This window comes from Melospiza melodia, chromosome 3 (genome assembly GCF_035770615.1).
Source record: "Melospiza melodia melodia isolate bMelMel2 chromosome 3, bMelMel2.pri, whole genome shotgun sequence".
NCBI classification, from domain to species: domain Eukaryota; kingdom Metazoa; phylum Chordata; class Aves; order Passeriformes; family Passerellidae; genus Melospiza; species Melospiza melodia.
In genome coordinates this window covers 2,444,256-2,471,475 of record NC_086196.1, presented here as the reverse complement: position 1 = coordinate 2,471,475, position 27,220 = coordinate 2,444,256, and the positions used below count along the sequence as shown (strand labels likewise).

At 38.4% G+C, this 27,220-nt stretch overlaps 1 protein-coding gene across 1 annotated transcript in view; it reads left to right on the top strand.

Moving 5' to 3' along the window:
* The window catches only part of RNGTT (RNA guanylyltransferase and 5'-phosphatase), a 169,364-nt gene extending 144,373 nt beyond the window's left edge, over positions 1-24,991 (top strand). The window contains exons 15-16 of the mRNA XM_063150641.1: positions 19,195-19,318; positions 22,164-24,991. Of these exons, the coding sequence (XP_063006711.1) occupies positions 19,195-19,318; positions 22,164-22,327 (288 nt within the window). The 3' untranslated portion in view covers positions 22,328-24,991. The remainder of the gene's footprint in view (positions 1-19,194; positions 19,319-22,163) is intronic.
* The last annotated feature ends 2,229 nt before the right edge of the window (positions 24,992-27,220 follow it).

Here is a 27,220-nt window from a genome sequence, read left to right as displayed (position 1 = left end):
ACCTCTATGTTAACACTGCAGAGAAAAAAAAAAGCCTTCAAATGCTTTTCATGAGTATTGTAAAAATGAACAGATTGCAGTTTTTTCAAGCCTTCCATTTCCTTGGGCTTACAAATGCGTCTTAGCCATACAAAATCATTATGATCTTACCTCATTTCTCAAAAAGCTTAGAAAAACTAAGTGCTCAGACTCAGAAAGGAACCTCAGCAAGTTCAGCAGCAGCAGATTCGGAGCTGTGCCCCAGGGGCAGAGTGAGCTGAGAAGCCACCCCTCTGGAGTGACCTCTGCGGGGAACACGGTGAAGGGAAAAGCGTATGGCCTGCGTGGAGAGGTTAAAGAAATGGGGTTTGCTTAGGAGAGAGGCTAAAGGGGGCACTCATTGCAGTCCTCCTTCATCTGAAGTGAGATTGCAGAAAAAAGGAAAGTCAGACACTTTTTAGAGGTGCCTGGGGGAAGGATGAGCAGGAAAATTCCAGTTGGATGTAAGAAACAATTTGCATTGAAGTTGGTGGGGCACAGCAGCAGGTTTCCTGAAGACACTGTAAAACCTCTGTCTGTGGAGGTTTTCAAAGTTCAACTGGAAGAGACCCTGAGCAACCTGACTCATCTTTGAAGTTACCCAGCCTAGATCAGGAGGCTGGATTGGGTGTTGGCTGGGTGTCCCTTCTGACCTGAATTTTTCAGGTTCTGTGGCACATTAAAGTATAAGCAGTCACTGCTGTGAAACTTAACTAGTTCATAAGGATATATTATGGGAAACCTTAGAGTTGGATGTTTGTGAACCTCTGCTGTTACTGATTGAATAGCTTACATTAATTAATTTCAGTATACAGTATTCCCGTCAGTTCTTCCTTCTTATCTTTTCCGATGGCTGTGACCACAGCTTGCATTATGCAAGGCTTTCAGTACTTCCATTCTCAGTATCTTGGGATCTTTCTTGTTCTATGTTTACCTTGAAAGTGTCTTTTTTTCTCATAACACAAAAAATACAAAAAGATGCACCCTTTTTCCATTAAGAGTTAGAATTGCATTATATTCGAGAGATCCTATGGTCCTCTTTCGAAGAACATGCTGTGTTTTCTTCACTAAAATGTTTATTTAGAAGAAGAAAGATGGATGTTTTACTTTGAAGTCATTCTGCAGCTGTTTCCCCATAACGACAGTATGGATTTTTTAATGGAGTCTGCGGTATATGTTGAAAATCAAGCATCTCTGTCTTAATCTAAAAATTTGTGAGTCTAACTGGAGCTGAGAGAAGCTGGTGTTCTTAGGAATGTGTCTAAAACTCAAGAGGTTTATAGATTGTTCAGAGGCATATAACTAATTTAAAAAGAAATACAGCAAAGAAGAAAAGAAATTGAAAGTGGCAGCAATAGCTAGATTAGGAGCAAAGCTCAGGAGTAAAGGGCTGGAAGAAGAGCTGCCTGTGAGTAGCTGCTGGATGTAAATGAGCCAAGAGACTTTGTAAATGTGTCAAATGGCTTGTAAGTGTTGTGCATTAGTAAGGGAAGAAAGAGGGTGTGCAACAGCATTACAATGCAGGATACCTGAGGAAACAACACTTGCATATATGCTGGGCAGTCAGTCAGGCTGTCTAACATTCATACCTTCCCTTCCCCTACAGTCTTGTCTGTGGCCCCTGTTCCAGCAGCAACCCCCTTGAAAAAGCCTCTTGTAAAAGCCTCCACAACTAATCCCTGAGACCAATAGTAATTTCTTCTTCAGTGGTTTTGGTTGGGGTACTTTTGTCGTACTACCCACAAGATTAAGCCAAAGACCATTTTTTATCACATTAGAGATGTTTGATTTGGAGATTCCCATTTCCTCTTGTTTGATAAGTCATGAGATTAGGGGTGTTTGGTTTTTATTTTTTGTGGGGTTTTTTGTTTGTTTGTTTTTTGTTTGTTTGTTTGTTTTGTTTTTGTTTTTTTTTTTTTTTGTCTCAGGATTCCTTCTTGAATTCATTTGCTTTCTTACCTTACTGGTAATTTTCCAAGTATTTAACAGTGACCCCCTACAGATACCATTCTGAGAGGTACAGTCAAACAGAAAACTGGATTTTCAAAATGGTAACGAGATTGCTCTTATGGTAGCTTTCCTGTGGCCAGCGGTATGGAAACATACTGTGATAAATGTGAGCATTAGAACATGCAGATTATGTCTCATTATAATATCACATTAATAGACAGTTTATTTTCCACTTTGAAAAGATGGCAAAACAAAAGGCTTAAGCTCTGTTTCTGAACCATAAAGTTATTGCTCACTACCAGCTAAAAATTGCTGTGAAAGATCCTGGAAATGAAGGGTTTGTTTTAGCAATAGATGAGCATAGATATTGCAGATATTTCTCATCTGCTTTGCCTTGAGCCTTCGTACTTGCCACAGTGGAATAACTGATCAAGTCATTGTAAAACTGCCAGATTTCTTGTGCTGTAGTGCAAGTTGTGCTTTGCTATTGTCCTTGTCCTCTTTGTCACATTGTTATTTCACAAGCTTCAGTGTTTGAGAGTGTTCTGGCTCCCATACATGGGTGATTTGGGGTTGGCAGCATCTTTTGTTTTGCTTTCTTATGTTTTACAAAAATCATCTGGCAGAGAGAATGATTTGTCCATGATGATTTTAAGCTCTTGAACATGGTAATTTGTTGCTGCAGCTGTTCTTGTGTTATAACTGCATTGTCAAACCTGGTTTGGGTGTGCCTCTGCACACAGAGAGTGTAATTTGTTCTGAATAATTGAGGATACCTTGATGACAGCAGCTGTTTATGGGGCCAGCTCCTATGCTTGAGTGAGTGGCAGTAGGGACTGTTTTTGCCTTTGATGTAGACATCCCCACGCTTAGTTTCCATAAATGTGATTGCATTTGCATTTTCTTTTGACTAGAATATAATACTCAGACAGTATGGCAGTGTGCTCAAGTTTCTAGGAGTTTTAGGCAATTTAGGAAACTTATTGTAGATAATTGTCTTCTCAGAAAAAGTAGTGCCCTAAATTTGTATGTCATTATTGTTTTCATCAAAAAATACTCATTTCATACCCTGTCTGTGATCATAATTGTTCTTTATAAATCTGTTCTGATTTTTGAAATAAGTTCTTCATCTTTTATTTTCTATTAGAGGCTTTTGTTGGTAGTGGAGCAAACGAAATAAAGGCAGTGGGATGGATAACAGTCAAAGAGAAAGAATAAATAAAAAAGTAGATTCTAAGTAAAATTATAAATGTCACACTCTATGAGAAATTAATTCTAATTGAAAGGGGCAACAAAAGATGTTTTAGGCATTTTTACAATTTCTTAGTTGTTTATTGTTTTAAAGAATGAGAACGTCAGCCAAGATCAGGCTTGAGGGGGGGGAAAGAAAGCAAATTGCTACTGTACAGTTTATAGGCAGAGAGTATCTAAATTTATTAGGCTTTTTAGAGGTGAATTATTTTGAATCTGAACTGAACAAATGAGGTTGAACTTGATAAATGAGCTTGAACTTGTAGTACCTTTGCGAAATGCAGATGATAATGTCTTTAAAATAAATTACTCATGAATAAATCAAGATGTTGAAGTTGCAAAGGGTGAGAGATGGTATAATAGGGAAATTCTTAGACTAGGAAATTGTTTCTGAGACCTTTCTTTATAGTATATGTAAAATGAATAGTGAATATCATGAATGAGAAATATTTTAAATGTCAGATACTGATAACATTGGCGAAAAAGCAGTTGATGGCAAAAATTATTGTATTGAGAGGTACTGTGCTGGTTTAGGGCTAGTAAAAGGCAAATGCAGATTAAATTTAGATAAATGAAGAAGAATAGAATTGCAAACAATAACACAGAAGGTAGAAGAAATACCAAATGAGATAATTATGCAGGATATCAGCCTTGAAAGGAAACAGGGTTGTAGATAATATCCTGTCTAATTAGAATACCTATAAAGAAGGTCATGTGATCTAATTTCAGCCACCATAGACCCTGCAGGCTCCTTGTGTAGGTGGTGGAAAACAGTGGAACCCAAGGGTGGGATCCTCTAAAAAAAGTGCCCGATGGTTGCCCCACTGAATCTTTCAATCACTTTCTCTCTGTGAATTACATATAGAAACTAGCTGAATTTTAAGTAACTAATATAATGCCATAAATACTTGTCTTGCCTTTCTCTCTGGACTTCTCTAAGTATGAGATTAAAGGCTGGAGTAAAACCACATTCTTATTGTACATCTGTTGTAACTGGAAGTTAGCATTTCCAGTACAGTATTCACCACAGACAAGTCCTGTAGCTCAGTTGTCACTCCAGCTACTGGTCATTGATTTTCAGATATCTGTTTTTTCACCGCTTCTCTCCTATAATAGAAGTCTTCAAAACCAGATAAGTCCTGCAAGTTTAGGGTCTGTTAGGGCTCTGATGAAAAAGTTGGTGGCTCTTAGAGAAGGTTAGCAAATAAGGAGGAAGATGTAACTAAACTAGATTTATGCCCATGAAAGACTGGCCTGTAGGGGAAAAGATGAGATTTCATACTAGTAAAAGTAGAAGGATGCTGATCTACTCAAGGAAATGATAAATAGCACCTGTACAATTCAAAAAATGTCCTTAATATCTACAAAGCACTAATCCTAGGGGAAAATGAAGCTGTACATAAACAGTAAATCAGTTAAGATTATTTCCTTTTGAATTGTTAATTTGTTTCTCTATTTGTGTCATTTACACTAAAATATATAAATTCTTTGTTCATCAAATTTGGTTTCACAGTTCATATTGCAAGGGTCACATATACCTTTCCTTGGCAGTTTTCCAGAATGATTATAGGATTGGTAAAGTTTCACTTTTGAGAGAGAAATATATATTGAAACTCAATTGACTAATGGTGGTGCAATATCTTGTTATGTAATAGTCAACAAAACCATTATTCATTTACTTTTTATTTGACAGTAGTAAAGCCACTGCAGTTTTATCTTTCTAGCATAAAGCGAGAATGAAAGTGAAGAACAACAGAACTCAGTGGTGCTATTATATTTCAGCAAATTGAAGTTTTCAAACTGCCACTTCTGATTCTCTCCAAACGAAAAAAGGTTGATTGTAGAGACAATAGCAGATTATATCTTCAGGGAAAATAGTTCTGAAATATTTGAAAACATCAGAAATGTGGCAGCGTTGTTAGAACCGTTGTGCAGAGACTTTATTTGTATTGCTGAGAACTGTAGATGTTTTCATTTACTGGGAAGGGAACTGTACGCAATATTGCTTTTTATGTTACTAACTTCAGTGAGTTACTGTTTAATTGGTATACAGAAAAATTTCTGCCAGTGAGTTTACAACCAAATGCTGTAATGAAATGTCACTTCCTTTTAAAAAGTGTTACTTTCCCTTGGTTCGCTGAAGTACTAAATCCATTTCAGTAAATGAATCTATTGATTTTAGCTTAATGTGTTGTAATAAAAAATATTTGAGCATGTTCTCAGTGGTAGATTCATGAGATGCCGTGCTGGGTTCTGTAGCGGCAATGATGTGGATTTTTCTCTATTTTTCATGCATGAAGTAGGGGAGTCAGCATTGTTTCAGAACAGAGTGAATGACCTGGGGTCTGCTGGAAGCCAGGTGTCTCACTCAGCTGTGCAGAAGTCATCCATGGACTCTGATGGGTCAGCCAAGACCTGATGGTGCCTTAAGTGGGAGGCAGTGAGGCTCTAGCCAAACAGCTCTTGAGCCTCTTGCCCCTTGCAGACGGGGTTAATGCTGACCATGGCCCTCACTGCCTTGAGCAGCTGCCCATTGCCTGCACGCTCCTGCTGCACCACACAGGAAATAAAATGCCCCATTAGTGTTGTACATTAACCCACCCAGGTGTAATTTAACAGTAATACACACAAGTGCAACCCAGCTTCTGCTTCATTTGGTTAGTGGGTCATGGTTAGCCATGCTTGATTGGTGATCATTGCAGGAGCAGATTAACTACAGGCTGTAGCATTTCTTTTAAACCTTGCTGGGGTCTAGGGAAGAGGCTGGTCTGCAGTAGAAGCAATCTAAAGGAATATGCAAAAGTGGAATTCGAGACAATAATGTTTTTGTTCTTGTAGAAAATAATGCATTACATACAATTACTGCATTTTACTACATCACTACCTTCTCTTTCCACCTGTTACACTTTGGATACCATTAATGCATAGAAAGGGGTTTCAGAATAATTTAACTTCAATAGAAGGAAAGCAAAGGACGTATCTGATTAATTTAGAAGGATGTTTATAGATCAGTGAGTCAGATTTTGGATTTACAATACTAAAGTTAATGCTAATGCAAACACTAAAGCAAACAGACCTTGAATTACTTAATTACTACCTTGTTAATATTTCATTCAGAACTTTAAGGAAAAGTCTGTACTAACTACTTAGTAATTAGTAATTAGTGCTAGTACTTATAGCAGGAAACTACAAACCAAGGCTTTTTCATTAATTTCTCCATTGTGTGCACTGTTGCTTGACAAATCAACTCCCTTTTACCTTGGACTTCTCAACCGCAGAATTACCTACATACAGCTGTTTTCTCTAAAGCATGCTAATGAAATGAGTTTAACATTACAAGTTACTTATACACATTACAAGTGTATAAGAATACACTTTGAGATTGTTGGATAACAGATGTAGAGAGTTGCTGTTACTTTGTTTTTCTTTCTCTTTTCTTGTTTCTGTTTTTCTAGGGAAGAGCCTTCAAGGGTAGTTTTTTTTCCTGGGAAGTCTTAGTGTCACTGGCTGTCTCTAGAAAGTGCTTATGATGTTACTTGAAATACTATTACATCATGTGGAAAGCAAAACAAATGTTTTTGGCTGTATTTGTTAGGGAACTAAAGCTGTTTTTGTCCTGGGCCTTAGGTAGGGGAGGACAGCAGCTCAAACACAAGTGTAGCACTTTGAGGCTCAGAATTCTGGGGAATTTAAGAATTGGCCCATGCAGCGATCTTTACAGGAAGCAGCTTTATGACAAGGTTTTTTTTGGAGACATCATATGGTTAGAAAACTCAAGAGACTTTCCTTGGCTTTTCTTGCCTTAGCTTTTGCAGACTAAGTGGGTGAAGTAATTTCGTGAAATAAGAATGAAGACTAAATGTTGTTGCTCACTTACTTTGTTATTGGTTCCACATATAATAACAAAATGTATGGACGAAGCCATGAAAAGAGTGCTCATGTACAGTGGGCTTTCCCAGATTTCCTATCTTTCAGGGCTTTGGCAGGACCAGCTATTAAACCATTAATTATTTCCTGTTATCAGCATTTACCATTCAAAGTCGCAATCCCTTTTATCTGACAGTAAAACAAAAACTCCTATACAGACTTTATTCATTTGTCTGGAAACACTGCTGCCCAAACAGACCAAGAAATGTATAGGTTTCTCCAACCAGATCTTGCAAAATCCAGTATATCTTCTGTAGCCAGTTGTGACTCTTGAAAGTCCATGAATATTGGCCATTTCTCTGCCTCATGATTACTACAATCTGTATTGCCCCACCCCACATCCATTACCGTGGTGTCCTGGGAAATCTGGCTTCCAAACTCTGCAGGCTCATTAATAACGAAGCATGGAAAGGAAAGAAGAGCTTGCAATGAAAGGTAAAGCAGTGACAATCCCTCCATAGCCTCATTTATCGACAAATTTGTGCCATTGATAGATTAGCCCTTGCTTACCTTTCTTTCAGCAGGCTGACCTCATCAGCTGGCAGGCACCCTAAAACCATTTGCAGTTACTGAGCCACGATTAACTTCTCTGTCGAGCCCCTTACATTCTGTAGCCCCACAGTGATCAAGAAGATCTGTGTGCTTAGATACTAGATTGTAGGTCAGATTATACATCATGTCATTAATTGCTTTTGAAGAAGAAGGAAAAAGCTTTCTGTGTCTTAAGCCTCAAAGCCAGTTAAGCTTTGAAGTTTAAAGGAAACCATTCAAGAAAGGGGAGGGAGTTCATGCCATCTCAATACTATAAAGGCAGATGAGAAGTGGGTTAGGGCAGTTGACTTTCACTACAGCACTTCCTTTGATCAAAGCTAATTTTTAAAAGTCTGCGTTAAGTCAGCAGCTATTAATCTTTTTGTTGTGGTGTATTATCTGTAATGGGAAAAAAAAGATCATTTTCCTTCTAATTGAAATCTTAGAAGGAGGAAAAATCCCTAACATGACTTTAGCAGCTTTTTTCCCAACACGTCTTTGCTTTATTATTTTGATCTCAAAGCACTGCTGAGATTATTTCTGTTGTTGTTGTTGTTATCGCTGTTTGGCTCCTCTTGGCTTTATATCATTGTATATCATTGCAGTGTTCCATCAAGGCATTTATCAGCTTCCTCATTCAAGTGGTTCTAACAGCCACCTAAAACTTATCCTATTAAAACTCATTATTTACAAAAATAAAGGTAGAATCAGCAGAGTTGTGATGTCCAACCTCAACAATTAGGTGTAAGAATGCCTCCTCAAAATGGCAGGGTTTTAAAAATCATTGTAGTTTGACATTCTTGTCATGTATTACAAAATAAAAGTTTGCACTTTATTATTGTCATGGTTTAAGTCCATCCAGCAGCCAAGCCCCATTCAGCCACTCACTCACTCACTCACTCACTCACTCACTCACTCACTCACTCACTCACTCACTCACTCACTCACTCACTCACTCACTCACTCACTCACTCACTCACTCACTCCCCCAGCATCAGAACCTGGGAAAGAATAGGAAGGGTGAAGGTAGAAAACTCCTGCATTGAGATACAAACAGTTCTATAGGGAAAGCAGAAGCCACGCACACAAGCAAACAAGGAATGGATTCCCTGCTTCCCGTGGGCAGGTGGGTGCTCAGCCATCCCCAGGAGAGCAGGGCCCCATCACACCTAGCAGTGTGGGGAGACAAATGTCATCATCCCAAATTTCCCCCCCTTCCTCCTTCTTCCCCTGCCTTATGTACTGAGTGTGGTGTTCCATGGTCTGGAATGTCCTTGGTCAGTTTGGGTCACCTCTCCCAGCTGTCTCCCCCCAAGCTCCCCCCAGTGCCCTCCCCACCAGCCTGGCAGTACAAAAATCAGAAAAGGCCTTGGCTCTGTGTCTCCACATCATCATCACTGTGTTCAGCACAAATCCAAAACACAGTCCCACACCAGCCGGTGTGAAGAAAGTTAATGCTACTCCAGCCAAAACCAGCACAATATATAATACAAGTACAAAACCTGAAAATTTAATTAAAAGATGTTATTCTTTTGATTCTGCATTTAAGAGACTTCTCTGATTTCAAGATCTGACATTGTTCTGAACAAAACTATTACATGTACTGTGTAAAAGCTACAATGAGCAAGACTGAGCTCTCTTTTCTCACTCAAGAATTTGGTTCTTAGAAGACTTGGCTAATGGCAAACCATTCAGTCTAATGGAGTAGATGGGGATGAAAAGAATTTATATTTCCTACAAGTTCTGTAAATCTCTCTATGTTCTAGTGTCAGATTTGTGAGTAACTAGGAATTGCCTCTGAAATTTATGAAGAAAAGAAGTTACTATTTTTTGTAATATGTTCTAGCCAAAAACCGAAACATATTAAATATGGGAGATTAAAAGCAAGTTTGCTATTTCTGGTCTTAGTTTATCTGCACATTCTCTCTGTACAATCCCAACGTTTTCAAGTATTAATAGGGTTTCTAGATGTTGAAAACATTTATAAATTTATAATCTTGCTCCCTACCCCCATTTTTCTGATAATGCTTGCATAGCATGTTTAATAATTTACATACCACTTAGATTCCAGTATTTGATAAAGTCAGTATGCCAAATTCAGCCTCCAATGATATATTCCTTGGTTTGCCTACCATAGTGCAAAATACAAAGTAAAATTTTGATTATATCTTTCTTAATGTTGTTTTTCAATAACATTCTGAGGCAAAAAAATTTGAACCATGGGGGAAGCAGATCTGCTAAGAAACCAGTTTGGGCTTTGTTAGGCAGTGAAGAAGACATATGAATATATTACATATGATTATCATAAAATTAGGGCCTGGAAATGGAACAGTCATGCTGCTGCATTTTAGACAGTACATTTATAATAAACTGTAATAAGGTAAACACTTTGAATGGATATAAGAAGAGGCATTACTTGTGATCACAAATGTGTACAAATGTGTGTTCAGTTCATGCTTTTGAAGCTCAATTTAACACAGCAAACAAATTTCCTTATAGTGTTGACACAGTTGTTCTCAGTGGTGAATTTTGATTTATGGGGAGAAAACTTTAGGCAAGTGGTTGTTTGGGATCTAAATGGAAGAAAAGACTATGATTCTTAATGGCTGTAATTTGAAAGCTGTGTGTTGTTACAAGTAAAAGTGTGTTTTAAAGACTTACTTGCAATCACTTGATACTTTAGATTTTAGTTTAAATTTCTATTGGTGTATTCTGATATGATTTGGCATCTTTCTGATAGAATGTAAACCCATGGTTTCTAGGGAACATTTCAGAAGCCGGATAGGAAATAATGAGAATTAGGTTTAGGGCCCAATCCTGATGCTCAAAGGCATATAATTTACAAGGATAAGAGCTTGTAGAGCTGGATCCCACATGAGTAGCCATCAGATACTGTCTGAACTTGTAAAAGTAGTTTTTCCCTCCATAGAAAGGCTGCTGGGAAGCTCCTGATAGCCAAGCCTTGTGGAGTGTCCCTCTCACCCATCCCTGGCTGTGTGACAGCATGTGACAGAATCCCTTGTATGGTGTAAGAAGTACAGGTCAAACAAGATTAACTTAGACTCCTAAAATAGCAAGAGCTTGGGTACAGATGAACAGATGAAAAATAGTAATATGAGAAAGTATCCTTTAAAATCTGTGTGTGAGAAGCACAAACATTTGTCTGGACATCCATCCTATTGGAGGTGAATTCCAGCATGTGAAAGGCAGCAAATGTCAGAAAAACTCCTCATCCTATTCTCACACAATCATCTAAGTTCTCTTTCATTTCTTTAGAGGTGTAGGAATAGTGTTGCCAAAGTGATTATACAATAGTGATAGCATTGCTTTGTCTCTGGAAGACTTGTTTGGGTTTCTACTGATAAATTATTAACAAGATTTCAGCTGCCCTGTGTCACAAGATTTCTTGGTAGCATGAGTGTAAGTACCTGAGGGGTAATTAAGATTGGGTTTAGAGAACCTAATGGGGGGTAAATGCTTTCCCTGTGGTGTGGCCACAAACTGTCTCTTTCTTCCCCATTTGCAAACTGAGAATAATAAGCCTTAAGAATTAATAATTTATGAATGAGCTAAGTGGTGTTTTCAAACTATATTCTTCACTAGTAATGTATAACTCTCATCTCCTGGATCTTTGTGTCTCATTATGCAGCACTCCCTGTTTGGGGCAGGCTCCCTTTTGCAAAAGCAGTCTGAGTCAACAAAGCACAAATGGGGATTTAAGACTTTTAAGACTGGCTTTCACAAGCTAGATCATGGCAAGCAGAGGTGCAGTCCTCAAAATGTATCAGGCTGTGAGTGACATATTTTCTCACAGAATAATTTCTAAATTATTATTTCAGCTTTTTTTGCCAGATGGCACTGTATATCCTTGTTCTCTTCCCCCTCGTACAGTTGCTTAACTTTCTAATGGGGTGGCTTTTTCTTCAGAAACCACCTGTGAATTCCATGTCCTTCATTGAAAGGTTTTGATGGGTTTTTCTTTTTGGGGGGGGGGGTGTTGTTTGTTTGTTTTTTGTGGGGGTTTTTTTGTGTTGTTGTTTATTTGTTTTTGCATAACTTGCTGAACAGTTCTGCAGTTTGCTGTGGCATTTTACTACTACAAAAATATCTGCCTGTTTTTCTTTGAAATTTAAACACTTTCAAGCTTCAGCACTGTCTCCAGGGATTATTATTATTAGCACAATTATTTATGATGTGCCAAAACCAAGGTAGGCCTTGCAAAGTTACCCCAGGTGCTTGCAGAGCATTGTTTTTACCTCTTCCTACAAATTCATGAGCTGTAGAGCAGGTGAAGCTCTGTTTGCACCAAATGCACATCCTCTCTGCAATAAGGTCACACTGGCAACTTGCTTTGAGAGCTCTCTTGCTGCTCTCTTAATGCCTGGGTGTTTCTGCAGTTCCCCTGAGAGTTTCTTGCTCTTTCATCAGCATGCTGAGGGTCAGAATTATATGAGCTGCTTTTTAAATAAGACTTTATTTAAGAACTCATCACAGCAGAGCTATGCCAAGTTCACAAATCCTCAGCACAGAATCCTTCAGTTTCTCAATTTTTACAGGAGATTTACAGATTTTTTTTCTTAAATCCAGAGACCTGTGATGATTAGAGTGCAGGGGAAAGGGATATCAATCTAGGAGGACAATAATTTCTTACTTTGTTTCATTTAACTGTTCAAGATATGTATGGACACCCAAATCTCTGCGTCCCATTCTTGATGATGATTAAAAGAAAATGGGATTTTTTAAAGCTTTAGAGTTCACTCAGGAATTAGGTGGAGATGGCAATGTCTAGCAGGAAGGACAGCTGCTCTTTGAGTAATGTAGATGCCTGAGCTATAATGCCTAAAAGTGTGCAAAGAGTTTATTGGTTTTCCTTGGCAAATGGCTTTACCATTGAGTAAAATGAGACATAAAAAAGTATATTAGAAAAAAAAAATCTAGAAGAGTGATCATTGAGGAAAACATTTGTGCAAACACGTCTATTTCCACATCTTGGTCTTAGCAGTTACCAGTTACCTGCCTTCTCATAGATGCCAGTGTGTTCCTCTGAGAGTCAGAAGAAAAGCTCAGGAAAACATTGGTTTCTTGCAGATAGTTCAAATGGTGTTGCAAGGTCAGGTGTACAGGAGACCTTCCAGGATGCATTAAGAAACCTATTTCCAGCCGGCGCTGAAAGTCATTAAACTTGTTATATCACTGGTAAGAGGAAAGCTTTTTATTTCTGATGTTTCCATCTGTCACTTGCCAGGAAAACCCCAGGACTCCAACCCATTATATGTATCAGAAAACAATATCCATATTTTTAATTACTACATGTAAGAATGAGAGGTTCTTTGAGAAAATATTATATGTTAAAAAGAAAGACTAAATCATGAACCGAGAGTGCTAGGCACTGGAAGTGAAAAACAAACAAACAAAATCCACAATTTTAAAAAGCATCATTCTTGTAATTTGGAAACATGATTTTTTTTCTTTGCTTCTCACGTGATTCTACAGTGCTTGGTGTTAATATTGTGGTTTAATGAACATGAACAAAAGTGCGAAAATTTTACATTTCTTCATGTTCTTTTTCAGGAATGACATCTCAAAATTGGAGTATTTCCTTTTCCTATATACATAAGAAGCAGCATAGTTGCACTTAGAAGGATTTATTAATGTTAAATAACCATCTCAACTGCATTGTGTTTACCCTAGCTGATAACCATTTGTTGGGTAAACATTCCTTAAAAAGGAAACACAATCAGTATGTTTAGTTTAGCAAGAAATCTATGGTTTGATAAAATAATCTCTTGAATAGTATAAAGAAACAGATATTAAGCTGCATTACAAAATCTGTTTGGGCTTGAGTAAAAATGCAAAGCAGATTAACTGATTAACTTTTTCCAGCAGACAGGATTCACGTGGTTCAGTGGACGACTTATGTGAACGGCATTTAGTAACCATGCAATTTTTTATCCTTTGTGAAGTTTGACAATGAAAAGCATGAGGTACTTTATGTGAGTGGGCAAAAAAGTTCTTCAAAAGCATCTGAACAAACAGTCCAGAGTTAGGGAGAAGCAGTGAATGAACAGCTTGGGATCTGTGTTAGGTGCTGGACTGTGCCCTGTAAGTGCTGGGGGCTCTAATAACTTCATGTCTACTGACTGTCTCAGATGTTCTAACTCAAATAATTAGAATTACTTATATTCATGACTTCACCAGCAATCAAAGTAAGAGTGCTTTCAAAGGATCCCTGTTTCTTACACCTCATTTCCTCTCAATTGCCTTGATTTGACATGAACGTCCTTAGAGTTCATCACCTTTAAGTGTTTGGTCTTTAAAAAGATCTTGCTTTGAGTTTGGTTTATCTTTCTATCTTCAGAAGCTGTTTTATTTTATTACTGCTACTTCTTGATTTTTTCTGTCTCCATCCTATTCCTTCAGAAGTCTTGACGCCTCTTTGTTTCCTCAAATTCCCATGTAATTGTTCTTTTTGTTCCCTGACTGTTGTGATTGCATCTCCCTGATCTTCAGATGTTACTCTACTGCTGTGGAGTCATAGTACCAGTGGGCAGCTTAATTCTCCCTTTGTCTTGGACATTCCACACCACTGGAGAAGTTTGGAAATAAAGTCTATTGTGCTTTGCAGTTGTGGCCTGTCAGAGCATTGGAGACTAATGCAGAAATTGGAATTTGATATGTGGTGTTTTGCTATAGAGGCTTTATTTACTAGACTGTCATTTGTGGCTGAATCAGGACAGGGAGCTCACACATGTCATGGTTTTGGACAGTTCTTACAAGAATGTGTTTTATTTCTGCTGGGTGACCTCCTAGGGGAGGTGTGGGACTCCAGTTCTGCAGGAAGAGACTTGGAAACAAACAAAAGGTTTCTCCTTCATGACCACACAGCTGATAATTTATTTGGGGATGTGTCTTTTTCACTTGTTTGTTCACTTTGGCTGCAGTAGTGTATCCTAATGGAGAAAAGGTAGTTATGGTATCAGTAAGAAAAGGAATGACTTTCTAGGCCTCATGTAGCTGCTCTAAACTTTTCTCGCCTGCAGGCATTGGAACTTATGTTTAAAAAAAGAAAACAAACAGTTTGTGTATTTGAGCATATCAAAAGGAAATGCCTTCATTGCTCATGCTAGCTATAAAAAGGCAGATTCTTCTTAGAAAATAGAAACCCATTGCATTTAGAATCCATCTTGCCGTTATGTTACGGTTCCTTTTACTTTTTAATTCTCTATTTGAAAGTAACGATGTTTTAAATTTTGTAAGACTTCAACAGCTGCTTTTGCTCATTTTTATTCTCTCATGGAAGTGAAGGTTTTCTGCATCTACTATTATGATGTTTTCTTCTGGGACATTAAAAATTGGCTGATGATTAGGGGTATGGCGTAAGAATAGAAATGGGTGAATTGAAGAATGTCTTTCTATCTATGCTTGGTAATAGGGGGGAAAGTGCAGCAAAAAGGCATTTAAAGAGAAAGGAATTTGAAATAGAATGTTTTAAAATTTTGCTTACAAGCATCACTTTTTTTTTAAGGGGATTATTTACTAAAATAAAATAATTTCAATTGCTTTGAAAAAAACATGCGTATGGAAACATAAGGCTTCTTTCAGCCAAGTCTCCATTTATTTATCTACTTTTTTCTTTCTAAAGAACTTGAAAATGGGGAAAGTAGATGCATTTGTAAAGTTTAGGCCTGTCCATTGTAGACATGCTTTCTGAAATATTAACTTGATTACCTTAAAACCTAAATTTGCATTGTTAGCGCCTCTTATGTAGAGTTGAAGCTTGCAGAGGAATTTCATTCTCCTTTGGGGTTAAGGGTGATGAGACTAATGTTTGAGTGGAATGATGTACCAGTCTGAAGGTCAGGTGCCCTGTGGACAGACACAGAAAAGGATTGGCTGGAGCAGAGATAGTAAAGGCATCTTCCTGAGACTGGAGCTAACTACATTCAATTTAAATGGGTTCTTCTCTTTCTCAGCTGGTTATATTAGGGTTTTTTTCACATTTTGCTCCAATTTAACATAAATTCTGGCTGCATGTTATTCATCTCAAAATGACTCCATTATTCATCCAGGCAAGAAAATTTGAAATAGGTTAGATATTTTAAATTTTTAAATATATTTTTAATTTCTTTCAGAATATAGGGGATAGAAGGAGCCTGGAAAATGAGAGATTTCCTGAGCCTTAACTGTCTTCATTCTTAGAAAAAGAAATAAGCTTATGCCACTGAAGTTCTTCCCAGTGAAAGGCCCAGATGATGATGGTGGGGGAAGCCTTTCTCAGCAGGGAGGGGAAGATACAATCATGTAATCTGACATTCTTAGGCAATAGTGTTGTATTACATTGGTCTGATCTGTTACTGAGCTATTGCTGAAATGGGGATGCAGCTGAGGCCCATTTTTTTCCAGCCACACCTTGCAGACTAGCAGTAATGTAGTGAATCAGCTTCCAAAAGGATGCTCCTCTGTGGTTTTGGAAATTACTTCTATTGGGCGAATAGGTTGGTTCCTGATAATTAGATCAGGTATGGGCAGGACCATTGAACATTGCTGCTGCTGAACAATTTCCTTCCTCTTGAAAAGAAATGTGTACAAGTTGGTGTTTGTCCTTGCCTAGGACACAGTTGTCGCCCAGACCAGTGCCACTGTTCTGATGCACACAGCCCCATGTCCAAGACTTGATCCTTTGGGATTCTAATTCTGACTGGCTGTCCGAAAATAGGCTAAGGAATAAATGTTTAATTAAGGAAGGCTCCATGGAGTCCTTAGTGTGGTGGCAGCTTCCGTCTTGAAATTGCTGAATGCTGGTTCAAGGCCTTTTATCAACAGCATGGCAGAAACACTGGCACTGAGGATAAGCATTTTGGCTGAGAACTGCCATCATTCCTAACTGACCTCATGTGAAGCACTAGAAGCTAGAAGAAGTACCTCTCAGGAAGAGAAGTGATGGTGTGTTATTCAAATACTGCTATGCACTGTAATATTTAAAGGGGAGAAGGAGGATGAACACACTGCAAAGGGAGAATTGAAAAGACACTGTGCCAAGGAGCTCAGAATTAGTTCCCAAAGGGAAGGAATTTCTAGACAGTTAAATTTGATGTTTTCCCTGTCCCACTTTGAATCTGAAATACCACAAAGTAGCATGTGCATGGAAGGGTAGATGAAAGGTGTGAATTATGGATACAAGAATCACTGTGGCCTTGTTCAGTCCTTTGTATAAACAATACCCATTTAGAAGTTTACTAAGATGCAATAGTGGAAGAGTGTTTTTAATGCTGAAAGTGTGTTTGCTCAGAATATGTGTAATTTTAATCAAATGCCCAGCAGTTGTTAAATGGTTCTTTTATATCAGAATAAGTACCTATGTAAGATTAAGGTCACTTAACAAGTACAGGGAATAGTAGGTGCTGTATTTCTTCCTTTGTAAAGTAATTACTACAACTTGCAACTGTTAAAGGCTCTGATCATCGGTTATCTAATGGGAAAATTCATTTAAGTCAGTGCTTTGGCAGGTGTTCATATTTTGTGGAAAGGTCCATCTTCCAGATTGCTAATGAATGGCCAAGCAAGTCTCTCGATAGTTAATAATATTGCTTAATTGCCACAGTCAGATAAAGCTGCCATCTAATTTATTGCTATTCTCAGCATCTGAACACTAGAAGAATGATAAGCCATGAGAAAACCTTATGAGGTGGGTGGTTAGTTGAAGTCATTACCTGCAGTTTTATACATTTCCTTCTCTATCAGGTGATCTTTCTAATATTTCCCTGCTTTGTCAGAAAATCAGACATGTGGCCATACCCCCTGCTGCCCCCACTTCCACTAAGCAGCTGTTTTCAAAATAACATACCTTCCCAAGGCACTGCACAGCCAGGAGTTTCTTCCTGGGTTTATGTATCCATAGTATGCTGGAAAAGGATGTTGTGTTTTCCTACATACACCTAATGAAACATAATGCATCCATAAACACGTGTCAGTCAAACCTCTGGACTGCATGTAGCTTTTCAGTGCAGATGGAAGAGGTGCTTAGAGCATTCTGCAAAGGAAAAAGATTGCTAATCTAATGGTCAGCAGAAGACACAAACTTCACTTAAGTAGTAAATGATTTGAGGGAAAAAAAACTCTTTGCAGGTGCTGGAATGGATAAAGAATAGTTTGTGACATGAAAACCTGACTCACTCAATTGTAAGCAAGTTTTACAACATTTTCTTTAAGTCCCATGTTCACTTGACAAGTAGAATCCCAGGGCTCCTTATCCAGGAGTGAACACAACTATTCAGATTAAATACCAGCAGTGTTAGGATTCTGCTTATCAAATCTTGTACTGTGCAGTATAGGAGGACTTGATCCATGCTCAGAACCATTTCCTTAATTAATTGTCTTTATCTGGGAGTTAATGGAAAAGGGGTTCATGGGTTTTTCCACTGTATGTGCTATTAAGCTGTCTGGAGACAGCTATGGCCTTTTTCAAATCTGCATCTCTCTGACAGTAGTAAATTCCCATGTCACTGCTCAGGAGCAAGTAGACAACAGAGGTGAAAAATTATGCTAATGAATTGCAATAACCACCTCCTTTTTATGAGAGCGCTTATGCATAAGATCCTGAATCCAAAGTGTTACATTACCTTGTACAGCTTTTTATTGGTAAGCTATAGCAACTGAATGCAGCTAGCAGTTAAATACAGCTTCATACTGCTGAAGAGGCTCTTTGGAACAAAGTGAAGTATATGGGTAAAATTGTTAAAGCGTTAGATAAGGTTCTCAAGTTACCATGGTTACATGAAAATTTTTGCATTGTATCATAGATTAGGATGCATAGGATGAAGTAGCCAAAACAACTACAAAGTGCAATGCATATAAACTACATTTCCAAACCACATGGTGTTGCCAAATAGAAAGACAAATAGCTCAGGATATTGGCTGCTGACAAATCTATGAATCAATAAAGAGGGGCCTGAAGGAGATTTAGAATATATGCCATTTGAAAGTCTGCATTATTTTGAAGTTGCAGTCTTAATTTTTAAAGACAAATGAAGAAAGAGAAGAGAAGAAAAAACCTCAGTCATGTAAAGAGTGAAATTATTTTTGTAAGCTTTTTCCTGTATTGAAATCTGACATTTTGCTGTGAGACCTTCAACAAAGAAGGTTGATGAAACATAGATAATACATTTCGTGCACTTAGGCTGGCAGTAGCACTTAAACTGGAAGCAGTTTATTCCCATGGAAACCTATTTGCATTTGGGCCAGAAGTGACTTTTTCCCCCCCCTCTGTTAGCACTGCTGATGTTTTAGCATAATATAATTGCTGAATATTGACAGTAAATTTGAAAAGTATTTTTTAAATGTTAAGTAGCTGAGCATATGTAAAATGGAGATGTATTCTGTGCAATTTTTTTTGTGTAGGATGGAGGCACGTTGCTGAAAAATGCAGGGCAGCTTCTGATCTTCTATTATTTATGCCTAAAAGAAAGAAAAAATTGTGAATTAAAATCTGTTTATCCTAAAGAATTTTTTTTTATACAGGTGACAAAAGAACTCAAACAGTACGACAACAAAATTATAGAGTGCAAGTTTGAGAACAACAGCTGGGTCTTCATGAGACAGAGGATAGACAAAAGCTTTCCAAATGCCTACAGCACTGCCATGGGTGAGTAGAACAATTTGCTTCAGAAGTTTCTCAGGCTAAAATTTTAATGTTTTACCTCTGTTCTGTTTTAAGTAGGAAAGGCACACTTCTTATTTCAGGTCTGGGTCCTGACTCCCATAACCTATTAAAGTAATGCCTCATCTTGCAAATGCTTATGTCATCACTAGTTTTTAGATAGCATGAATCCTCTGGCTGCAGGGTTATTTGATAAAGTCAGTCAAACCTGAATTTAACAGGTAACACAGAATCAAGAATCAAGTGCCTAAATCTTTGCAGAACTGCAAACACTTGTGCAAAGATGACTTTAAATGGCAGGGCATGCCTTTCAAGTCAGAGCCAAGAAAGTTTTTATTTACAATAGCATTGCTTCAGCTGACATCAGTGCCTAGCATTGTGTTGGCTTGCTGGGACGTAATGCAAACTGGCACATTATGAGTGGAATTAGTTAAACAAAAAATCCATTAGAATGCCAAAACCATTATTTGGCAGATGGGCTAGAAAATTAATAGGAGAAAAATGTCATCTTGAGTTTCAACAATAGTTACACAAACAATGAAGCAGGGAAACTAATGAAAGGTGGGGGCATATTTATGCAGAGTTGTGAAACTTTTATATTCCTCTACCAAAAAATACTTTGCCAAATACTGTAGAAAAAAGAATGATATTTACTTTGAGATAAAGTGTAAGAGTTTGAGTAGAAGTGTGTGCAAGGATGAGTAGCAATAAACATATTGATACTGACTTTTGTTCAATGCCAAAATGAAATTTAATCATATTTAAGACCATGCTAATTACTAGGGCTGATGTAGGATTTTCTCTAGACCCTTCTACTTGTATTTCTGCCTGAGCAGTGAGTAGATCTTCTTGGATAAACACAATGTGGTCATTTTGCTAGGAGATGATAAATCTGTTGGCACCTTAGGGAACCAGCACAAAATGTAGCTGAAATACTCGCTGAGTAGTCCTGTCAGGAAAGAGGAATGGACCACAAAAGTCATACAAGTATGACATCTCTTTGTGACCATGACCTAAATTTTTCTTCTCTGGTTCACCTTAGTGTTTCAATAGTTACTTTTCCCTGGAGTTTTCTCTTTTCTTTTTTTCTTTTCTTTTTTTTTAAATGGCTGGCATATTCTTCTTTCCTTCATTCTTAAGAGCATATGTATTTGTCCTTTTTCTCCTCTCATTTTCTCCATTTGTAGAGCAGCTTTGTTATTCCTGACCTTTTGTCTCCCAAAACAAAGTGGACTTCCTAAAAATTAAAATTAAAGAAAATTAAATGCTACAGGCAGATTTTTTAAGATATATATCAAATTTTCTATAGGAATTTTCTGAACAGAAAGTTTTCTTTTAGCTTTGAGTTTTCACTTTTGATCATTTTTCAAAATCTCCAAAAGTTATACTTTTATCATTTGAGACTTCTTTCTCTAGATCCTCTCCTCTCTATTAGCTTTCTCTTGATGAAAAATGCTGTTTATTTTTCCCCATAGTTGAAATAGCAACAAAATAAGTATCTGTCTGACTCTTGCTTTTGGACTTCGTTACCTTTCAAATTGAAAACTGGAGGTCTTTTTGTGTGATTAGGCTAAGGCAGTGCTCAACAGTTGATATACCAGTTACATGAGTTACACCAGCTGCCATGAGACTGGAATTCTGTTCCCAAATTACTGGTAATCATAATGCTTCCCAGCTGCTAAAGTCAAATACTGTGCCATTCTTAAAGCACCTTTTCACCAAAAAATAGTGAAATAATTAAAAATAATTCTAGAAAGGTGCTTTATTAACTGGAAAGTAATCCTTTGGTTCTGGTGTTCTGCAGGAAAGAAAGGAATGTTTTTGAGAATCGTTGTTATTCATAACAATGTTACATTGCAAGTACATTTTAAGGAGTTCTAATGCTTAGTACTCTAGGGGATCAGTAGATTGTTTTGCATGGAAATTGCATCCTTACTGTGGCCAGCCCTTACATGCTATCAATTACCTTCTAATCATTTTGTGCTTTCTTCCAAGATAGTTGTAGGATTCCCACTTAATTTCATGCTCCTTTTTTTCCTTTTTTTTCCTCCTCTAAGTCTCTCAGGAGGATTAATTAGGGGAATACAAAGTTACATAGGAAGGCATTAAAAAACATTTCATTTGTTTAAAGTGAAGTAAGCCTGTTTGTTTGTTCCATAAAATCCCATGGACCATGACTTACAAACTGTGGTCTGGGGAGTTGTGTTAAGTACCCCAAGAGTGCCTCTACCTGTGTGCCTTGGCCACCACACAGCACCATGGCTGCTCCTCCATTGTATGGTGTGGTGGTCTAGATGTGCCATTTGCTTGGTGTCAAGTCTTACCATGGAGGTATATGGGTTTAAAAAACCCCAAAGGACTGCATATTGCAAGTTTAGGATATTTATAGTACTTACTGGTGAAAAAATAAGTTACCATAATTCAGACATTTTCAATATTAGAAGCCGGTCTTGTTTCCATCTACTCGGATTTGATGTGTGTTTCAAAGCCGTGTCTCACAAGGCCCTCGTTGCTGTTCCTTGCCTCAATAGGATGTCAGTTCTTGGTGCTTTTATAGTTGCTTCAGGAAGCCTTACACACACATATGCCTTCAGTTTGTTTTAGAAAGAGAGACTCCCATGAGCGTAGAGGCCCAAGGCATTGCTTTGCTCTCTGGGGGGCAGAGCAGAGATTCGTGACTCCAGACACAACCACCTTGTCAAAGCGTGCGTTTAAGGCTTAATACTTGAGCCAGAGTATGTTGTTATTTTGCCAAGAGGGGCTGAAGTTATTGAAGTGTCGAGTAGAACAAATCAGTTTAGTTACATGAGAATGCGTTCTTTGTTCCCAGCTGTCTGCAACAGCATCCAGAATCCAGTGACGAAGGAGATGCTGTTTGAGTTCATTGACAGATGTGCAGCAGCTTCCCAAGGACAGGCACGGAAGCACCACCTTGACCCTGACACTGAACTCATGCCACCCCCGCCGCCCAAAAGGCCTCGTACCATAACATAGGGCCTCGGGCTCCATGGAGGAGAGGAGCGTGTGTGTACAGTTCTCCAGGAGGTGACACGCAAGTGTGGAGGCTGGGAAAACAGAGATCTGGATTGCTCTAAATACTTCTGTGTGTTTTCTGAGTTTGGTTTTCGTTTTGTTTTGTTTTTCTGAATTCCACATACCATTGGACGTTGTTTTGTAACTGATAAATTCAACCTTACCTTATGGTATTTGAAGATTAAATTTCCAAAGGTTTAGACAAGAACCAAGTACAATGAAGGCAGTGGAAAGCTGCCTTGTTTATATATGGATCTCTTTTCACCTTTCATTTATAATGTCAACAGTCTGGAACTGAGGAAATACTGGGATGCCGCACTTTTTAGGAGCTGTGTTTAAAACAAGCAGAAGTGTTTTTTTTACTGTTGTTATTAAACTGGCTGTGATTTGTCACCCATAGTATAACAGATCATAGTTTCTCTGCATTTCTGAGATTTGTGTTTAACAACAAACAGCAATGTTGTTTGTGTTCTCTGTTGATTAAAAACTAAGCCGCCTTAGGTTACTCTAATTTCAAAATTAGCTGGGTTTTTGTTGTTGAAATATTAAAAAAGCGAATTTTTCTTGTAAATAGCATCCCTTTGAAACAAGGGAATGTGCTGGATGTTTGCTTTTTCCCCATGTTTGAACGTAATGCCAAATGTATAGTGGGCTGATTTTAGCTTTGCCTTGTTATCTGTAGATCAGAAATCCTTAGTATTAAGGTCTCTGTTAAAGAGACTGTTTCCAGTGCAGGGCTTAGTCCTCCACAGTGATACCATTGTAAATACTTCTAAAAAGTACACATCACTGTGATACACAAGAGTAATAAACAGCGCTGATAATGAAGTCTTGCATCCAGGCACAAAATGGTGAAATAAATGCCAGGCAGCTCCTGTGTAAAGGAGAAGGTAGTTTCAGTGGAAGAGAGCCAAATCAGACAGGAAGTCTCTTGATTTACATAATTGCAGGGCAAAAGTAAGTAATTTTGGGGTGGTGGATGAGTGTCCCAGGGAACAGGACACTCATTTTCAAAGATGGGGTTGGCTGTCCTGTGGCACTGTGCTCATCCTCTGGCTGACTTTTTCTTACCAAATGAAGAAGCACATGAATGCCCTAATGGCTTTTGTTGCAGCAGACTGGCAGATGTTCATAATATTAGTTTTGAGAAGCTGCCGTCTGGCTGTCTAAGGGAGGAGTTGTTCTGAGCTGGGATTAATTGGAAACCAAATGCAGATTTTAAAGTTTACTGTCCATTTATCAAGCAGGGATTGAATTGGCTCTTTCTATCATTTACTTAGTGTGTGAGTCATCCATGCATTCAGTAGTCTGAATAGTGAAGGTCATTAATTTGTTATAACTAAAATGCATTTCTGTTTAAATGGATTTTCATGTTTGTAAACAAAATTTACTCCTGGTTTGTTTTTTTGGTTTTTTTCTATATGAAAAATTTTGACTTTGCTTTGTGGTGGCTTCTCTGGTTGTTTCAACCTGTTGTATAAATGCACACAGCATCATTTAGATGGTGTTCCTGGTTTCTTTTTCTGGGATATTCCAGATGTGTTTTAGAGAACTGAAGGAGTTATATAAGTTACTTTTTATACTATGGTAAAACTTGAGGGGAAAAAATGCTTTCATCAAAGTTCTTTTTTTTCAACTGTACATATTTTCTGCACATTAGCTATTGAAAAGATGTAATATCACCTATGCAAGGTTGCAAAATGATCTCCTAAAAAGAGCCTTATAAATTTGATGTGAAAACCTATGCATCCTCTGTGCATCTTGCATTGAAACACACAGTTAATTATTTCTTTGCTCAGTATGAATAATTTCCCCCAGATTATACTTGTCAGTGAGATTGTCATAACATACACTTTGTCACTGATCTCCATGGTTCATGGCAATTGCAGTGTGTATGATAATTACAGCCTTCTCCGTGAGCTTAGGACATTTCATTTTTTTTAAGAATGTGTCCAGGTTATTTCTGTCTTTCTCCTTCCCAGCTCTTGCATCTTGTATTTCAACAAGACCTGGCTTCTGATTTACCTTTTACTCCAGAGCTGCAGCACTGCAAGCTGTCTTCCATGTGCATTCCACTAAGTCCATGTATGTGTTTTGGCCCTTGTGTTTTGACAATGTCTTTTTTCCCACTCTCGGTTTGAAATGGATATTTTGAAGGAATAATGATTCTGAGAAGGTACAAAGCTCCACGTTCACATTTGACTGTCAAACTCTTCTTGCACTGTGACCTGTAGCTTTTCAGAGAGGTCAATCACTTTTGCTTTTCTGGAAGGGGAGGCTTCTGGGGAAAGTTTGAATGAAGATGGTGAAAACAAGTAGACTTTCACTTGGACCAGATGGGTTTAATGCCATGAGAAACCTAAACCTCCTTTCTCTGCTGCTAGCTATTCAAGAGATTGAAGCTAAAAAGCAAAGAAGAGTCCGTGCTGGAAAAATAATGATGATGATGAAAAACAATACCCTAACTTGTCTACTCTTTGGTGTACAGCATGATTTCATCCACTGTTTTGTCATTTGTTAAATATATAATTAAAATTTGGGTTCAGTGGAGTTTCCAGAAAATGTAAGTACATTCCTCTAAAAACCGTGTATTATGTATTTTAATAAAGTCAATGGTTTAAAATACTTTCCCTAAAGATGTATTTGCTTTGGATGCCTTTCCAGTGGTACTGTGGTACCAGTGCAAAGTACAAGGATACTTTAGTGTTACTGTTGTTTAGTCCTCCAAGAAAATGATCCACATTTTTCAGCGGCTTTTCTCTGAGGCAGGAGCCCTCCAGCCCAGTGGTGGCCATGATCCATTGTGCCCTTTTTAAGTGCAATTTGATTTTGCTGCAAATAGAGCCAGAAGGAAACCAATTGGTGCCTGAAATACATATTCTATGACAGGCTAATGTTGTGTAGCTTGTCCATCCAGTGTTAAGTGCAGCTGTATGAAAAGTTGTGCAAGAGGTCTGTAGGAGTCTTCCCTGACAATTTATCATTCAGCATGACCCTACAGCTGGTAGCCCACCTACTTGGATCAGCCCTTGGATTTGTATTGTAGTAAGGCAGTTTCCTTTTTCCAGCTGCAGCTGTCTAGATGGCACTTTTCAGGAGCTAAAAAGCCTATCTTGATGTTTTATAATTTCTTTCTAATTAAGATCCTGCCTCCACTGATCTTGTGTTCTTGTTATGTGTACAATTCTTGTGGTGCTTCTCTCAACCATTTCTGACTTTGCAGTGCTTCAGTGCAAATGCCAGACCAGATCTGACATTTGAGCACACCAGGAGAGGTATGGTAACTTCTCTATCCCCTGCTCAGTCCTCTGCTCTGCAAGCATTAAGGAAGGAGATTGATGTGCCTGGGCCAGCACACCACACTGTGTAGTTTTTGTTGGCTTGGTTTTTCACAGGAGCAGTCCTTCAGGATCCTGCTCCTCTGCATGGCAGCTCTTCACTTCTGTGCCTAAGAGGTGTGACTTTATATTTGCATAATGTGTAAGGCATAATTGTCTCTTACAGCCTCAGAGTATTCTCAAAGGTGATGGCACAGCTAGGTAATTTCCTGGGATTCATCTGTACTCAGCAGAGAGAGAAAGGGAGCTGAAATCAGAATTGTTCCTCTTGCATCTCTCATGCAGATTTTTGTCTCTTCAATGCTTCCTCTCAGTTCTTTCTCAATCAGTATGATGTGTCACATTATGTGATTATATATTACTCGCCTGTGTTATTTGGATTTTGTGAGCAAAGTGTTAAATATTTTTATTTCATAGCATTGAAACTGTTGCAGTGTCAGTTAAATTTATAAGGTCATTAAAAATATCCAATTAGTTGTTCAAGAGTTATTTATTTTCAATAGATGATATTGCTTTCTGTTAGTCCTCTGTCATGGTTTAACCCCAGCCAGCAGCCCAGCCCCACACAGCTGCTGCTCAATCCAGGCAGTCCTGCTAACTTGAATGGGAGAAACATTCAGCTGAAATGCCTTAAATAGCCAGGCCACTTCTGTCCTGTGCTACAGCACAGAGTTTGCTCTCACTTTGCCTGGGGGCTGCTGCAGCTTCCAAGGCTCACAAACCCTGCAGGGGCTGCATTTCACCTGTACCCCTTTGTTTTCAGTGTCAAGTTTCTACACTCTGTGCTTCCGGCATAGTTCCCCCTGCTAGGGTTCCTCCTTACATCTACCTGCCTGCTTCTCCAGTTGTCCTGTGATGAGGTGTGAGGCTGAGAGCAGCCTGTGCCCTGTGCCTGACCCCCCAGTCATGTTCTTTGAGGGCAGTGCTCCCCTGGATCCTGTACGCTCATCCCTGCATGAGCCAGCCTTGAGGATCCATGGTAGGGCAGTGCTGTCCCTGTCAGGCAGGCTTGCACAGGGAAATCAAAGCAGCATCTACAGTATGAGCAAGGAGCCCATTTCCCCTTCCCTTCCTCATGACCCCATCTCCCTGTTTCATGTACAAATAAAGGTAAGACATACTCTTTACACTGACATCTGGATAAATTGGTTAATGTTTGCAGTGGGAGTGTGGGTTAGCGCTCTCTCTGCTTCCCTGGTGAGAGTCTGCTGAGCTTCTGCAGAGATCTGTAGGGCTGAGGCTGGAGGTTGATTGAGACATTTACAAAACAGTTTTCCCTCAGTCAGGGCTCATTTTAATCTGGTTTGTTTCAATCTAGAGTCAGCAATGGGGGGGAGCACATGAGCTTGAACCTTTCCAAAAGTGTGAAAATACACAAGACTGAACTTGATGAGGGAATGGTAATAATACTTTTTTTCGGTGTTGCAAAGAAAGCTAAAATAAAACTTAAGTGCAAACTATTTCCACTTCTCTTAGCACTGGATGTAAAAACAATAGACATTTTTCAATCAATTTA